General features: G+C 38.3%; 1 protein-coding gene across 2 annotated transcripts in view; it reads right to left on the bottom strand.

Annotated features, from left to right (window-relative positions):
- Positions 1 to 17,702, bottom strand: part of stard9 (StAR-related lipid transfer (START) domain containing 9) — a 64,947-nt gene continuing 47,245 nt past the window's right edge. For both annotated transcript variants that reach the window (XM_048192325.1, XM_048192326.1), the window contains exons 22-32: positions 9,229 to 16,392; positions 7,679 to 7,879; positions 7,405 to 7,588; positions 7,163 to 7,300; positions 6,093 to 6,186; positions 5,842 to 6,008; positions 5,695 to 5,759; positions 5,415 to 5,617; positions 3,451 to 3,530; positions 3,201 to 3,359; positions 1 to 1,805 (exon numbers count right to left, since the gene is read on the bottom strand). In XM_048192325.1, coding sequence (XP_048048282.1) covers positions 1,704 to 1,805; positions 3,201 to 3,359; positions 3,451 to 3,530; positions 5,415 to 5,617; positions 5,695 to 5,759; positions 5,842 to 6,008; positions 6,093 to 6,186; positions 7,163 to 7,300; positions 7,405 to 7,588; positions 7,679 to 7,879; positions 9,229 to 16,392 — 8,557 coding nt within the window. In that variant the 3' untranslated portion in view covers positions 1 to 1,703. The remainder of the gene's footprint in view (positions 1,806 to 3,200; positions 3,360 to 3,450; positions 3,531 to 5,414; positions 5,618 to 5,694; positions 5,760 to 5,841; positions 6,009 to 6,092; positions 6,187 to 7,162; positions 7,301 to 7,404; positions 7,589 to 7,678; positions 7,880 to 9,228; positions 16,393 to 17,702) is intronic.

Here is a 17,702-nt window from a genome sequence, read left to right as displayed (position 1 = left end):
TTGTATGAAAAATGCCAAATGTATTTAATAAAAATATGTTCTGGTTCATAAATTAAAAGACATTAAGATTTTGGAAGCTCCTGCAAAGAAACATTAAACAAGTCATAATGAAGAGAACATTTTAAAACATATCAAATGATAAATTATATTACATTTAGACATAATAGATTACATATTACAGAAGGCATTTACAGTATATTAAAACAATGTGATTATATAATAAAAAAAGTAATATCCTTCATTTATAGAGTATACTTTTTGTTTGTTTCAGTGATTCAGAATCCACTGGTCTTGTAACATTCTACAGTGCTTGAGCAAAGACTCTCTTGATTATCATGTCAAAACGTAATGGCTTACAAATCCAGATGTGTGTATAATCCATACAGCTGAAGCCACTGTAGAAAGCATAACAACTCATTAAAAAAGATTAACATTTGATTGCATTTCGTTAAACAGAGAAACTTAAAAGAACATTTTGCATACACATAAAAAAAAAATCAAATAAAAATGACAATACTGAAAGTATCAATAATATCAACAATAGCTTTGCAGTCTTTGCAGTTTTATGACAGTCAATCTATCTTATTTCACCCAATATAGAACAGAAATTACACAAAAATGTTGCACAAACAAAAAAACAAAATGTATGTAAAAAAAAAAGACATGTATGGAAGGCACTGTACTGCATATTACAGAAAAAAACATCTCTACAGCTTCAAGTTTTATACTAGTTATTTGTGAACATAGCTTAAGACAATGCTATGCATTAAAGGAATACTGTAATACAGTGGATTGTTTGGATATGAATATCCCTTCTTACAATAAGCAGAGCTATGTATTGTGTAGAGACGCACCGATACTAAATTTCTCCACTGATACCGATAGCTGATTATTCAGAGTGATATCTGCAGATACCGATAGTTTGGGGATCTGCGTTTTACACCTTCTTTTAAATTATTAATTATAATGAAATTATCGTTAATTAATCATTATATTTTGAAAGAAATGCAAATAAAAACTTTATTCTCTCCATTTCATCAACTTGTATCAGAGTAACTAGTATCAGTTATAAAACATTACTCAAATTAATATTAACACATTAACTAAATTTATTAAGATTAAATGAATATTTCTTAACTTTCTGAATGTAATTAATTTATATAATTACTGTTAATATTGAACATCAAACTGGTTTCTTAGCATTTTCTTTACACAAATTACAAATTCAGTGCTTTTTCATGCCCTCTTTTGATTGACAGGATATATCGGCCCTGACTATCAGCTGTTTTTAAACTATCAGCCGATAGCCAATAGTGTGAAAATTTGCTTTTATCCGAAGATACCAATTATATATATCGGTGCATCTCTAGTATAGTGTAATCAATATAAAATGATAATCAAGTTATAAATATATACATAAATAAAAAAATAGCTTTGGGTCTTTACTTTGATCAATCAAAGTATTACAACTTTTTTTTTAGAATAAACAATACTTTGGCACATGGGGGCACCCCAAACTGTTTCCTAATAACAAAAAATAAGACTTTTTAAGTGGCAAAATAAATTTGATACACAATATAATCATACCATCAGTGCTACGTGAAAAAGAATCAAGTAAAGAGCAAGAACATGAGGTGCAAATCTTAGCAAAACCTTCAGGGTTTTAGTGTAAGTGCTTGTTGCTACATGTGTAACCTGATTTGTCACAAAGAAAAGAAAGAATCGAGGTCTGCTATGACAGCTGCTTGCTTCCTAGATACTGAATTCAGCAGTCTAGGAGCCAAGGACGGGCTTCCCAAATCGACCTATAGGGAACCATCGACAACTGATTATTTACCATCTCAGGAAACTTCATAGTTAAAAGGATAGTTCACCCAAAAAATTTAAAATGTCCCATGATTAATTCAAGCCATTCTAAATGTGTATATTTCAGACAAACATGACTGGAGTTATATTAAAGGTCCCGTTTTTCATGGTTTTTTGAAGCTTTGATTGTGTTTATAGTGTGCAATATAACATGTGTTCATGTTTCGCGTGTAAAAAAACACAGTATTTTTCACATGATTTACTTATCTGTATACCGCTGTTTCCACTGTCATAAAAACGGGCTGATGACTTCCTTGTTCTATGAAGTCCCTCCTTCAGAAATACGTAACGAGTTCTGATTGTGCCAGCGGTTCCTGTGTTGTGATTCGACAGCAGCTTAGCGAACCTTGCCCGGAAAGGTCACGCCTCTTACCATAACGTGGAGATGCACGCGCTCAGTGTTATTGTAAACATGTCTTTAATTTTACCCTATCAATTTGAGCCGGAATCAGACCCGGTGATTGGACTGCGGGATGAAAATAACAGCGTTTCGACGACATGGCGACAAACACACTCTACAAACGCAACTCTTGTGTATTCCTGTGGGCGGAGGTAAGTCAAAAAACTGTTTTAGTGACGTCATTAAAGAAGGAAGTAGAGGGATGTAGTCCAAACTGGCCGTTCGATGTAGGCGACTTCTGTTAAATAAAATATCTCGCTTGGCATTGAACTTTGAGCTTTAAAATTTTACAGATTTTATTTATACTCTAACAACAACATTACACACTAACTAAAGTTTGAAACATGGGATCACGAAGAACGGGACCTTTAAAAATATCCTGGTTCTTCCAAGCTTTATAATGGTAGTGAAGTGAGGGAGAGATTTTGAAGCCCAAAAAAGTGCATCTATTCATCATAAAAGTAATCCACACGGCTCCAGGGGGTTAATAAAGGCCTTCTGAAGTGAAGCAAAGGGTTTTTGCAAGAAATATATCCATATTTACAACTTTATAAACTACAATAACCAGCTTCCGGCAAATGGCCGTAGGATGTAGGAGTTGGTTCAAACAAATAGGGCTCATACGGATGGCGCCATACGGATTACTTTTATGATGGATGGATGCACTTTTTTAGGCTTCTAAATCAGGAGTGTCATTGACTACCATTATAAAGCTTGGAAGAGCCTGGATATTTTTTAATATAACTCTGATTGTGTTCGTCTGAAAGAACAAAGTCATATACACCTAGCGTGGCTTGAGGGTGAGTAAATCATGGGATAATTTTCATTTTTGGGCGAACTATCTCTTTAAGCAAGCATTATGCTAATGCAAATGCTAATTTATTCAACTGATTCACAATGATGAGGGAAAGGATACAAGGGTAAACAAGCTTACTTGTAACAAATAGATGACCGTGACCACCTCTCGACCATTACGCTGGCTGGGTTGAAGGATCCACGCGCTGGGTAGCATCTCACCACGAATAGTATCCATACTGGGACGTGGCAGTGTCTCCTCAAACACAGACTGCATGGCCAGCACCCACATATCATCCTAAAGGAAAGAAGATGGATCAAGATAAATGCGTGATTAAGGTAAAGTACTTTTGGTTAAAGACAATCACAGAGAAGAGTACACACAACACCTGTTTTGATTCTGTACTGAGGCAGCAGAAGTCCCGCGGCTGTTTAAGCTGGCAGTTGGATGTGTCCGTCAACAAATAGACTGATTGGAGAGAAAGAAAGCAATACATTCAGTAAAGGTCCATTTGAAGCTATATTATAATCATTACTTCTATTAACCCTGCTGTATTATTTTTTAAATCCTTTAAGATAATGTAATAACAGATTGTACGATGTGATCTCAAAGAGATACGCAAGACTGACTGCTTCATGCCAGACTGTATGATGAATTGTAGCCAAGATATCTAGCCACAATTAGCCAGCGTTAGCCATTTGTGTTCTCAAGTTGACTCTGCCAGAACTTCGTCAAGGTCTAAGACTACGTTCAGACTGTCAGTCCAGATCTAATTTCTGTGCATATGCGATATCCGATCAGATTTAGCAAGAGTGAACGCGAAAAAATTCACATTAAAAATGCAATTTTTACAAATTCGCTTCGAGCAACATTCATATGCGGTTTGAAATCCTATTCAAATCACATTTCTGGAAATCCGTTTCAGTCTGTCTGCTCTGATCGGACTTCACTTTGGTTTATGTGACTTTCTCATACCACAAAAAACGTAAACATCAGACATTGTTATAGGAAATGCTGAAAGTTGCTGCAGAAACAGAGACAGCAAGGGAAGACGAAAAAACTTTGAAATTAGTAGTTAACTAGTTACTAGTTAAAGGTGCCGTAGAATGGAAAATTGAATTTACCTCGGCATAGTTGAATAACAATAGTTCAGTACATGGAAATGACATATAGTGAGTCTCAAACTCCATTGTTTCCTCCTTCTTATATTAATCTCATTTGTTTAAAAGACCTCCGAAGAACAGGCGAATCTCAACATAACACCGACTGTTACGTAACAGTCGGGATCATTAATATGTACGCCCCCAATATTTGCATATGCCAGCTCATGTTCAAGGCGTTACACAAGGGCAGCCAGTATTATCGTCTGGATCTGTGCACAGCTGAATCATCAGACTAGGTAAGCAAGCAAGAACAATAGCGAAAAATGGCAGATGGAGCAATAATAACTGACATGATCCATGATAACATGATATTTTTAGTGATATTTGTGAATTGTCTTTCTAAATGTTTCATTAGCATGTTGCTAATGTACTGTTAAATGTGGTTAAAGCTACCATCGTTTCTTACTGTATTCATGGAGACAAGAGCCGTCGCTATTTTCATTATTAAACACTTGCAGTCTGTATAATTCATAAACACAACTTCATTCTTTATAAATCTCTCCAACAGTGTGTAATGTTAGCTTTAGCCACGGAGCACTATCAAACTCATTCAGAATCAAATGTAAACATCCAAATAAATACTATACTTGCGCAATTAGACATGCTGCATGACGAACACTTTGTAAAGATCCATTTTGAGGGTTATATTAGCTGTGTGAACTTTGTTTATGCTGGTTAAGGCAGTCACAAGCTCCGGGGGTGGGGAGCGCGTGATTTAAAGGGGTCGCGCGCTGAATCTGCGCATATTTAATGATGCTTCAAAATAGGCAGTTAAAAAAATGAATTAAAAAACATCTATGAGGTATTTTGAGCTGAAACTTCACAGACATATTCAGGGGACACCTTAGACTTATATTACATCTTTTGAAAACGCGTTCTACGGCACCTTTAAGACACACACCCGGTGTGTGTGTGTTCAACACTCACTGCTGTGTGTGTGTGCATTTGCAAATGCAGAGCACAAATTGAGTATGGGACACCATTTTGTCATGTCATTTTGTCACTTTGACAAATTATAACAATGTTTATAATGAAATGCTCTTAATATGCTGATTAATAATGCTAAATATATGGAAAAAAACGAAACATCTAAAGGCATCATGCCTTAACTTGTCACAAACCTGGTTTAATTATTTGTTTAGAAATTTGTCTCAGAAGGCAAAATCGTAGAGTGTACACTGGGATTCACCTAGTTGAGTGCATTCGTCCAGTGGTCGTGTCCAGGCAGATTTAATAGACTCGTGGTAGAGGTGAGTCTTTGAGTGATCTCGAACTATACACCACAGACTGGCCAAAGGTCTCTCCAGCTCTACTGCTCCAAGAAACCCATGAGCTGAGGGTCTGGAAGTAGCCTTGTGAAAGACTTGAACACCTCTCTCCACGCCTTGATGCCTAATGATTAATGAAACGTGAGGATGGAATCCATGTAAAGTTTTATAGATATATGTACACTATGCATATTACTGTACCTCCAGCCAGAAGCTGCTTTCCCAGCCAGCAGATTCCTCACATCACCTCCAGAGGCCAAATATACCTAAAACAGATAAGCAGGTCCATGACGTATTTCACATCGACATGCTCTTGCATATTTTGAAATGCAAGTTGGAGTCGCGTACTTCTGAAATAGCACTGGCAAGAGTGCTGTCTGCGATATCCTGATATGAAGTTGAAATAGACGAGGGAGAGCCAAAGGAGAGAGTGCGTTGTCGAGCACAGGGAGGAGATGATGGAGTGGAGCAGGACTCGGGCTCATATCCAATGACAGATGTCTCCAGGCTGACATCTAGAGAGAATAGTGGATTTGATTAATTAAGTGGATTCGAAACATAGCCCTTGGGTTTCCAATTGTTTCTGGGTTATTGCTCACCCTGGACTGACAGCCATCTACGCTGAGCTTTTGAAGTCTGCAACGGGATCATAGGAGGTCGAGTCCTTGCTTTGAATTCTGAGGCTCCATTTACCTGAGGAATGAGGTGAAGAGCTTAAAAAATAGCTTTCTAAATTCAAGGATTAGTTCACTTCAGAATTACAATTTCCTGATAATTTACTCACCCCATGTCATCCAAGATGTTTATGTCTTTCTTTCTTCAGTCGAAAAGAAATTAAGGTTTTTTAAGATAAATATTCCAGGATTTTTCTCCATATAGTGGACTTCACTGGGGTTCAATGGGTTGAAGGTCCAAATGTCAGTTTCAGTGCAGCTTCAAAGAGCTCTACATGATCCCAGACGAGGAATAAGAGTCTTATCTAGTGAAACGATCATCATTTTCTAAAAAAAATAAAAACTTAAATACTTTTTAACCACAAATGCTCGTCTTGCACTGCTCTGCAATACACCACGCATTATATAATCACGTTGGAAAGGTCACGCGTGACGTAGGCGGAAGTACCGCGGTTGGGCAAAAAAAATTTCCTTTTCTTCTCTAACTTCAAAATCATCCGACATCGTTGTTTTACCTTTTTTTCTGAAGGCCGTTTGAATTAGTCTTTGCACGTACACTTTGTAGACACTGGATCGGTACTTCCGCCTATGTAACGCATGACCTTTCCAACGTGACTACCTAATGTGCATCACAGAGCAGTGCAAGATGAGCATTTGTGGTTAAAATGTAAATAAATTTTTTTTTTTTTTTAGAAAATGACCGATCGTTTCTCTAGATAAGACTCTTATTCCTCGTCTGGGATCATGTAGAGCTCTTTGAAGCTGCACTGAAACTGACATTTGGACCTTCGGTTGGTAACTGTTGAAGTCCACTATATGGAGAATAATCCTGGAATGTTTTCCTCAAAAACCTTAATTTCTTTTCGACTGAAGAAAGAAAGACATAAACATCTTGGATGACATGGGGGTGAGTAAATTATCAGGAAAGTTTAATTCTGAAGTGAACTAATCCTTTAAAATAACACAGAAACACACTTTTTAGTGTGGTGCCTTACCTGTATTAATGGTGAGGTAATGTCTTTCAGTAAGGCATTGCTGCTATTGTACCCTGAAGTGGGCCCTGAGGAAAGACTCAGGTTTGAACCACTACATAAAGTACTGTTACTAATGCGTGTGCGAAACAGCAGGTCATCCTACGTAAGACAGAGAGAGAAGGAAAGAAAATATGAAACGACTTCAAAATAAGCAAAGGGCAGTTATACTTCATAAGAATTAAGAATGATCAAGCGTCACTGACCTTGACTGCCTGTGAGAGAGCTTGCTGCTGTAGTCGTCTCTTCTCCCGCTCGGCTCTCTCACGGAGGCGGTCTCGTGCACGTGCGATCTCTGCTCTCGCCTCCTCACGGGCTCGGCTGTAGTCACGCAATAGAAGCTCAATGTCAGATGGACACTGACCCTCCTGCCTTGGTGGATCAGGAACTCTGGGGGAGAACATCTGGTTTAGTATATAGAATTATAGAATTTTACCATGAACTTTAACATCTGTAACGTTTAACGTATTTCCAAATCACCTGCTGGTTTCGACAATCTCTCGCCTGAGCTGCTGCAGATATTCTCGACGTCTGCTAGGCAGGTCTGAAATTTTTTGAGATTGCTCCTTCTCATCATTTATAGGGATCCGATGCTTACTGGGACTGAGACTCCGAGCCCGACGACACATCTGGAGACGGGCTTCTCTCTCTTTTCTCAAACTTTCAATGTTCTTCTTGTGCCTAATGACAGAATATAATTCCATTCCTAACAAGCTCGGAAAACTAAGAGTGCTTTCACACTTGGTTCAGTTGCTTGGTCCCAGTGTTGGGTGTAACTCATTATTAAGTAATTGGTTACTGTAATTTAATTACTTTTCCCTTGAAAAAGTAAAGGGATTACTCTTAATTTTTCTGTAATGTAATTACAGTGACTTCTGATGTAATTGCATGAAAAACTGTACAGACTATATGTATGTAAATATGCATCTTTAATGTAACAATTAAATACTTTGGTCAGTTCAAGAATAATTAGCGGGTCATTCCATGTCAAATCAACCAAATTTTGGAAACTTCCCTGGCTCAAATTTTAGATTTTTGATTTTTTCTGTACAAAAACAAACAAATTGTAATGAAAGCCAAAATATTAAATATCACAGATGTATAGTTACTGAGTAATCCACTATTTTGTAGAGGGGGAACAAATGAAGATACCAAAAAGAGAGTTTGTTAAGAACCAGAATCTAAAAGGATATTAAGATATCTTTAATACTTCTTGAGTTATAGGCAACCAAACTTGAGGCAAAAAAACACAAGCTTTTTTCCCATTTTTGAACTGTCACTGTTGGCATAAAATGAAACAAAGATTGCTAAAGTCAACAGATTTTACTAACAGACCTACCAATCTCTGTGTAAAAATAAAATAATGATGCTGCCATCTTTATAAAGTCATTTTTACACCCCTGTAATTTGGCTCTGAATCTCAGGTGAAAATGGTCATTTTGACCCCCTTCTACAAAATAGTGGATTACTCAGTAAATATACATCTGTGACATTTAATCTTTTGGCTTTCATCACTATTTTGTTTGTCTTTGTACAAAAAAAATATTAACAAAATCAAAGATTTGAGCCGGCGACCTCTGAGTTGAGTTGACATGAAATGACTCTAATCCAATTTTATATTGTTTATTTGAAAGAATTAAAAGAGCAGTTTAATTTTTATCCTTTGATTGTTCAACAGGTCGAGGTTGATATTGGATTTAGAAATAAATTAGTAATAAGTAATGCAATACTTTTTAGAGATAGTAATTACTACAGTAATCTAATTACACTGATGAAGATGTAATTAGTAGCTAGTAATTAATCCAATGACGGGGGAGAGGGAAACTCTGGTTTGGACCAAGCAGTGTTGGGTAAGTTACTCACATTATCCAAACAAACCAAATTCTGACATCAAACAAACCCAGGTAGTGTGAAAGCACCCTAAGTGTCAACTATACATTAATATAACTTCATGATAGATCTAAAGAAAACAAAACTTAACATGCAGAAATTTTTAATACTTAAAATATGTAATCACAAATTATACAGACCTGTTAAGAAGCTCCTGTTTGTTACAGGCTGAAGATACTTCTTTAGAACCAGACTTGAGCATTTTAAGCAGAGTGTCTGTTTCCCCTTGACCATAGTGCAGCCTGGCCTCTGTGAGTTCAACAGTCAGCTGATGAGGGCTCGGATCCAGATGTACAGATGCTAAAACCTGTTCACGTTCTTTTCTCAGCTTCTCAATTTCTTGTGTTCTCCTATCCGCTTTCTCCGATGGCTCTGGTCTATAGATAGAACTAGGGCTTTGGGACTCCATTGGCTGCCGGTAACTGGGGCTGAGCCTTGTGAGGTGATGTCCAGTTGGTCTGTTGACTTTACTAAGTGTTGATGGTGGATGCTGGTTGATTCCAGACCAATTAGTAAATTTGTTGTGCATGGGCAGATCATCAGGGATCCACTGATATTCTTTGAGCATGCTGGTCTCTGCCAGAGGATTGATGCTGACCAGAACATCAGTGTTGCAATCGCTTGGCACCAAAGACATCACATCATCTTCCTGCTGTTGCATAGTACTTTGATTCAAATGATCCCAACTCTTTATTATATACTCAGATGATCTGTGACTCAGCTGGCTGTTCATAGCTGACAAATGAGGCATTTCTGAGGTTTCCATTTTAGATTGTCTAACTTGAACTGAGGATGATGCAAGTTGGACACCAATGGTACTGCTTGGATGGGAGAGGGAGATTCTTTGTAGGCGAGATGGTGAACAGTTAATAGTGGGTTTAGTTATTACCCTGTCCTCAACTCCATGAAAGTATTCATTTCTCTCATTTTGCGTACATTTGCTGCGGGGAAAGACACTATTTGAGTAGTCATCAGATCCATCCAGATTTGGACAACTAAGGTCACTCAGGTTTTCAAAGGTCACAGATGATACTGATGTAGACATTGTTTTTGCATTTTTACTGTGAAGGTTCTCCTTAGCTAGTGCTGAATTCTCATGGTTAGATATTTTATGACCTTTAAATTGCATGTTGTATACATGTGAACATTGTTTCTCTGAGATATGTTGTCCCTCGGTTGTCTTATGGTTTGTTTTTACTTGTCTTTGCTGGGTGTATCTTGCTGCCTTCACTGTAAGGATAGGGGAACATGCACGATCCATTAGCATAATTTGTTTATTAAAGAAATTCTTCTGGTCCACATTTCTGTGATGAGTCTGATTCTCCTCTCGCTTCATTTGTGAGCATTTCTTCTTATAGGAATGGTCTACAGTTTTACCTTTAAATCCTTCCAAAGTGGGGGAATCCTGATTTGGCACAATAGTCTCTAATGAAATAACTTTTTGGGGAGGAATCAGAACATATTGGCTGTCAGTTATCTTTGAGCCAATGGGACGTAAATCAGGCAGGCTTTTAATCTTTTCAAAGGCCTGTTCACTTTCACATTTATTCGTCAAAATCTTGGCATCACCATCTGGCTGGGACACATTGCAAATATCTGAGCCAATTACTTTGACAATAACATTTACTTCATGGGCCGTAGCCTTCTTTGACACTGGAGCATCCTCTGTCTGGACCCCAATATCCAATGAAGTTTGTGTACAACTGTCCATCTTGTGGTTCCTGCCAGAACGCACGGTAGAAACCTGGAAACAGTGTTTAGGATGGTCATATTTTGGTGGCCTTTCCCCTGTTCGCATACACTGTATGTTCCCCAGAAGATCAGAGGTGTTGTGTATCAGGTCAGAGAGATGTTCAGACATGTTCTGTAGACTTGCCCATGTGGTTGGGGCACCATTTACCGGTTTGGACACTGGTGTCTGGGTGCTGCTTCTTCTGTGACGGCTCTTTCTTTTAAGGTCCTTATTAACCTCAATGGTCTGTGTGGCATGATCACACCTACTTGGACTTGGATGTTCCTGAGATTCATACTCGGAGGAGTAGACCAGTACTATTTCGTCAACTTGACCTGAACTGTGGCGTAACTCCTCTGAGGCACCACTGTAAGAGTCACATTTCAAAGCAGTTAGGGTCTGCTTATTTGAACAACTAGAGGAATAAGAAGCGCTCTTCAGCAGAGGCTCAGAAATAATTTGATCTCTAGAATATCCATTACCACTCAGTGTGCTGGAGAGCCCTTTATGATTTACATAAGTGCTCAAATGGGAACCGAAAGGTAAGTCCTGAATATTTAGGCCATTGTCCACACTACAGCACCTGGTCATATTCTTGTTGGAACTACTGAGTGGAGAGTGTTGGCAGGATATATTGGCAGCACTTCCAAAGGCCTGCTTTTTGTGGACTGCTGTGTTCACCCCTATAGTAGTTCTTGTATGAATAAAAGGGTTAATATCGCTTGAGGCAAAATGCATTGCAGAATCTCTTGTCTGTGTTTGAGTCTCCTCAAATGGGTGTGCATGGTCTTTCACACAAACATCTAAAATATCTTTGGAAGAAGCATTCTTCCTTAAAGTAATGTCTTTTTCACCCTTTGATTTAATCATCTCTGTTTTTTGCATTTTTTCACTGGAACCAAGCTCTCGTTGACATGCAATTGTCTCAATTTCCACTTCCCTACGTATGGCGACTCCAGACACAGAGGGTGTAATGCCAGTATTAGGCTGCAGGGTATGCCTCTCTTTCGGTTGTGTTTCCAATGATCTTGGACTCATTGCTGGAGATAAAGGAATGCTTTCATCAAGTGGAGGATTTTCATGTTTGCCAAGAACATTTTGACTGCTAGCAAGCAGGTTTGTCCGTGAAGAAGGTTTGGTATGAGAAACATGACTTTTAGATGTGGTACTCTCGTCCGAGGATAAATCAGGAGTAGAATCAGTGGATGAACTTGGAGGTGCCATAAAGTGGGCCCTTCTGCATCGCTTTTGTTTTCCTTTCCGTCTATCATCATTACCATTGCCAACAAAATGTTCTGTAGCATCTGCTGCTGTGCAATTTTCTCGTCTAACTCTATCTTTGGATTTACACGTGTTATAACATTCCTTTGTATTTTGACTGTAAGGGGTAGGTTTTGTGTTGTGACATACCTCAACAGGTGATGAAGGGTTGGCCACAGACTTATCAGGCTCTCTTCTTTGCGTATAAGTTGACTGGTGACTTTTAGGCATATATGGATCTTGATTTTTCATTGGCTGGTTATCAGAACTTTGAGTTCCTTTGAGGTAACTACCGTTATACTGAGATTTAACCACAAATTTCAAATCATAATTTGTGCAGATGGACTGATTCTCTGATTCTAGATCCTTGTCAACTCTTGTCAACACATTGTGCATTTGTGGTCTTTGTGATGTCTGATGGAGTAAATCTTCAGAGGAACTGTTAGGTATGTGCTCCACAGATCTTACTCTGTCTTTATCACTACCACTACCGATAGTAGTGGTAATGTTTTGCAAGGAATGTTTAGAACAATTTTTATCTTGGCTTACACAACCGTGATACTTTCCAAGATTTCCTGGACCAAATTCATAAAACGCTAGCTTGCTTAAAGGTCGGGCTTCAGGAGCAGGGTAATTGTCCTCCACTGCTGAGTGGAAATGTCCCATACTTGATGTTGTAGAATTATGTGAACATGTTTTTTCATTTTGTTCCTCTGAATTAGTTAACATTGTAGCACTGTCCTCCATGGTTTGCTGACATGTATCAGCCATATCTCTATCTGTCTCTTCAGAGTGTAAACCTGAGACTGTATGCTTTACTGTTGCTTCGGTAGGTAATGTCACCTGAGGAACGTTGCATTGACTGGACATTACAGGAGTTGAGATTTTCATAAAACTATTTTCACTTGGCGAACATTTGGTTTCATTCAAAAGAATTGAATGTCCATGTGTTAGTGGTTTATCAAATTTGTGCATTTCCATTGAGGTCAGTCCACTTTCATTTAGTTTTGTTTCATTGTTGACAATCTGTGCATTTTGGTATGTGCACTGATTAACTTTCTGGACTTTATCTAACCCATTTGTCAGCTTAAGAGATGGAGTAGCTTGTGCATATATGCAGGGAGGTTTTAATACTGTGACTCTGCCACTATTCAAAACCTCTTCACTGGTGCAATGTTTCTTTTGAACAGGGTTTGAAGCATCAATATAATTCTTTCTTAGTTGGGTGCATACAATAATGTTCTCTCTCGATGCATTCACCCCAATATTAGTTTCTTTAACACAAGACAACACTGATTCACTTGAATTTACTCTATCTGTAGTCTGTGCCTCTATTGCGCAATATAGGACTGACTCCATGTTATCGTTAATATATCCACATTTTGGACTTTCTTGTTCAACTTTCCGCTCCGTCTTCCTCACAATAAACTCTTCTGTGCCGTTCAAGTTCGGACTCATAGTCAAAGAATGTCTTGATTCGGTTTCGTTCTCCAAGTGCACAGTAGTGTTGTCCGTAGGATTCTCTGATTTTGTCATACTTAAGAAAGGCTGGAAACTACTACCATTTTCACCTTGTCCATCCTGAGTACTTTTGTAATCAAATTCATGGTTGTTTGTCTTGGACTTGAAATCATCCAGTTTAGCGAAAGAAGTGTTTTCTTTATTTGTGTCCAACTGGTGATCTTCACCACAGCCTTCTCTCAGAGACATATTAAAGTGTTCTTTCACCACCTCTGATATTTTATCATTAATCACAGAGTTGCTCATTTGAAAATATCTGTTATTGAATGTCTTTCTCTCCATAATCTGAATTGCATCTTTTTTATCCTCTTTACTGTCTTTAATGTTCTTAATCTCAGGACTTGTAGAGAATTTCAGGCTAGTACAATTTGTTTGTGTCAACCCACTATCGTATGTACTGCTGTCATTTCTAAAACTATCAATGTGATCTTTGCTGATTAAAGCCTTGTGAGCATCGCTGGTTGGTGATGCACTTTCCATTTCCTTCTCTTTCAGCTCTTGATCAGAGTTTTCCATCTTAGTGAGCAAATTTTCCAAAACAGATACATTTGTTACTGATTCTCTGTTGACAGTTGAGCAAACAGAGTGTTCCTGATCCATATTTAAGAGTGTTGTCTCAGTGTCTGAAACATCATCATTTTTCTTTGATAGCTTTATATTTCCAACAAAGCCTTCAAGAGAGTCTTTCATTTTGCATGTTCTATTGACTGGCTCATTCCTCAACTGGACGCCAAAGCACTCACCATCTTTGCCAAAACTATTACCTTCTTCGTCATGCTTTTCTGATTGACCAAAGGTCAAGGCATTATTTTTGGTATCTTTCATGCAAGCCATTTCAGTGCACTGTTTTGTGTAGAAACAATTATTTTCTTCATCATAGCGTCCAGTGGTATTGCTATGGTCATTGCTTGCATTGATGTGTCGTTCATTTAGAATCAGTGCTGCTTTTGAGTTCTTTACTTCTGGATCTCCTGCATTGTTGCATGTTATACCCTGATAACCAATTGTTAGGTTTAAGTTTGACTTCAAAGATGAATCCTCAGGGTGAATTGGATACGATGATGGGTTTTCCTTACTAATATGTGAATCTTTCCTACTCAAATTAACTGGGAAGCACTTTAAAACACTAGTATCTGTTGAGATGTCACATTGTTTGGAACAAGACTTGATCAGCAATGCTTCAGTCACAATGGGATTCAGTGGTTCATATTCAGTGGTTGGTTTATTTGTGTATGCTACCCCATCTGGATTGATATCTGTAGAATCACAGACTGCATGAGTTGTACATGGTTCTGCATTGGTAATCAGTTCTTTAAAATCCTCCTGCCCTAAAACTATAAAACTAGAATTACTCTCATGGCTATCAAACAACAAGGTATTCTCAAAGGACGTGTCATTTTGTTCTTCAAGTGTTGCAGTTTCATCCTGAGTGGAGTCAGAGCGAGGTGAGCTCTGGCTTTCTGAGACATTCGTGTTGTCTGTCAGATCCAGACTAGTAGAGCTTTGGCATCTACTGCTCTGTATTAGTGTGTGTGGATCCTGTTTGAGCAAGTGTCCTGAAGCCTCGATGATTCTGGGACTGTCTGCTGCGTCAGTGGATGACCAAGCATCAGTAAGAGAAAGTGGATTCTCGGTTTCTCTGATACTCGCAGTGCTACAGGGTCTAGATTCAGACGTTAGACAAGAGCCTTGGCTATTCTTTGTTTTCAACTTCTGACTACCATTTAGGCTCCAGAAAACCTCTGCAGGAACATCTTTGGATATTTTCATCTCCTCTTTATTGCCAATTGACTGAGAGCTGCATGACGCCGGCAACGGATGGGAGGTTAAGTGGCTTGGAACTTTTTTAAACCTGAGCACTGGTCTGGCAGTCACATGCTTTCCACTTCTCTCCATAACAAGAGAATCTTGAGACATCTGACTGTCTTCACTCTCAGCTTCACTGGAATCACATTCCTCTTGCTGAAGCTGCTCAGACAGAGCTGTAGCATAAGCTGATGACAGTGAATCCAATGAGAAAATACTATCACAATCTGAAGAACCATTGGGATCCTCACCACCACCTTGTTCCACCCACCCAGCTGTTTCTTTTTGCACTGCAACACATTGCTTGGTGCTCGTCAGAGCTTCTGCACTTTGCCAGTGCCTCGGTTGCTTGTATTTTAGTGAGCTAAGCTGCTCCAAACTTTCATAAGACATTGTTGATTTGATAGGGCACTGTTCCTGTTTTTTCTCAAAGTCTTTCACAGTCTTATTTTTGTTTGACTTCTCATTAAATTGATATATCGCTTTGTTCATAGATTTCACACTTCTATGTCCCCTTGAGCCTGATGGTGGCTTGCGGAAAACTTTTGCCAAGGCAGTCCTGATCCCAGAACCAACGGAGTGTGAAAAAACCTTGCGGATGGTCTCTAAACCTTTATTCCCACCTTGAGATAGACTCTTTGTTCCCTTAACATTAGTTTTCTGTTTTATTATAGGTAATACTTTTCTAGTGCCTTTGGTGTTTGAATCCAGACAATCCTTGTCTTGATCGCTTTTCTTGACTAACAACCTTGAGGAAGCCGTTTTTGCTTTTTTCACTTCATTTGCATCTTTTTGCAGGCTTTTGAAGCTGTCTGAGAAACTGGCCCAACTTGAGGATACCTGGTCATATCTTGAGGGCATTGTGTTTGAACGCCTTCTGATCTTTTGATCTTGGAGACATTCATCAGATTCCCATTTGGTGGGACAAGCAAAGCCAGCTAGAGATGCTGTGCACTCAGAAGATCTATTCCTTTTAAGGAACTGGCTGTTTGGAGAAAAAGGAAAATATATTTTTGAAGTAAAAACAAAATTTACTGATAGTAATGATAGTGATCATTTTGAATTAAATGTAATCTTCACATGAATAAAACCTTGTACGTTAAAATTTAATACTTCATTCTTTAGACCAGGTAAACTTAAAAAACAGGCACAGTGTCTTATTCACAAAACGCTGCAATTTGACATTCACAACACGTGCATACACACATGAATTTGTTCTCTTTCCCCGCCATTGATGGAATTTTCTGTCATTTATGAGACAACGCTTCCCTGCCATTGATGGAATTTCCTGACTTTCCATGTTTTCACTGTTATATGGTAGGGGGCACTATTACGCATCTTCTGAAAGAGTACCAAATCTCCTGATCAAAACACAGGCGAAGAAGAAGCAGAAACATGCGATAGCATATGTAAGCAGATGCATATGTAACGTGATCATCAACCCTAAACGCATTTAAATCAAAACTGCCTAATGTTACCGAATAAAATGTCAAAATCAGGACGAGGTACGGGACTGCGCAAGCTTTGGGGACTCGACCTACTCCATCTATGTTTTGATCACTGTTGTGAATCCGATCCAGACGTAGTCTTTGACTAAGTATTTTTTGACTCGCTTTTTGCTCAAAATGTTGCTTTTTTTTGTTATACTTACCCACATTCAAATGTTGATTAAAAAAAAAGTATGCATGAAGCGAGAATAAAAGTACTTTTATCAAAAGAAAGTCTGTACTTTCTTTTGATAAATTGCATGTTTAGATGATATTCATACAACAAAATTTTCACAAAAGTTTCATGGCCTCCAGAATATTATCAAAAATGCTGGCACTGGCTGGCAACTATATAAATATTGCCTGCACAAGGTTAATAATTTGCATAAAACATGCTCAAACCATATAAGGCCTTTCCACACAAGCTTTCCTTTAGAGCCTTTCTTCATTCTCAGCAAATATAAGATGCTTTCTAAAGATGCACTTTTACGTGAAAGCATTGGCAGCAAGATCCTAAATAAATGCCAATCCTCAAAACCAGTTCAAACACAATAAAACCTTCTATACAGACCCAGGTTACAGACCTCTTATTAGCCAGCTGTAGATACACATATCTGAGATTTTATTTAGAGGACCCTCACAGCTTGGGCTATAACACCCCCCAAGAGTACACGGTTTTTGCGTACATGTGGTTTCTGTTGTTCCTGCATTTTATCTTGAATTGAGAATACATTTTAGTATGAAAGGTATATGTCTTTGTGAAAATGTTCAAACACAAATTGTGCATATACACGGTTAGTGAATGAGA

This window comes from Megalobrama amblycephala, linkage group LG5, assembly GCF_018812025.1.
Source record: "Megalobrama amblycephala isolate DHTTF-2021 linkage group LG5, ASM1881202v1, whole genome shotgun sequence".
NCBI lineage: Eukaryota > Metazoa > Chordata > Actinopteri > Cypriniformes > Xenocyprididae > Megalobrama > Megalobrama amblycephala.
This window is presented reverse-complemented; position numbering and strand designations above follow the sequence as displayed.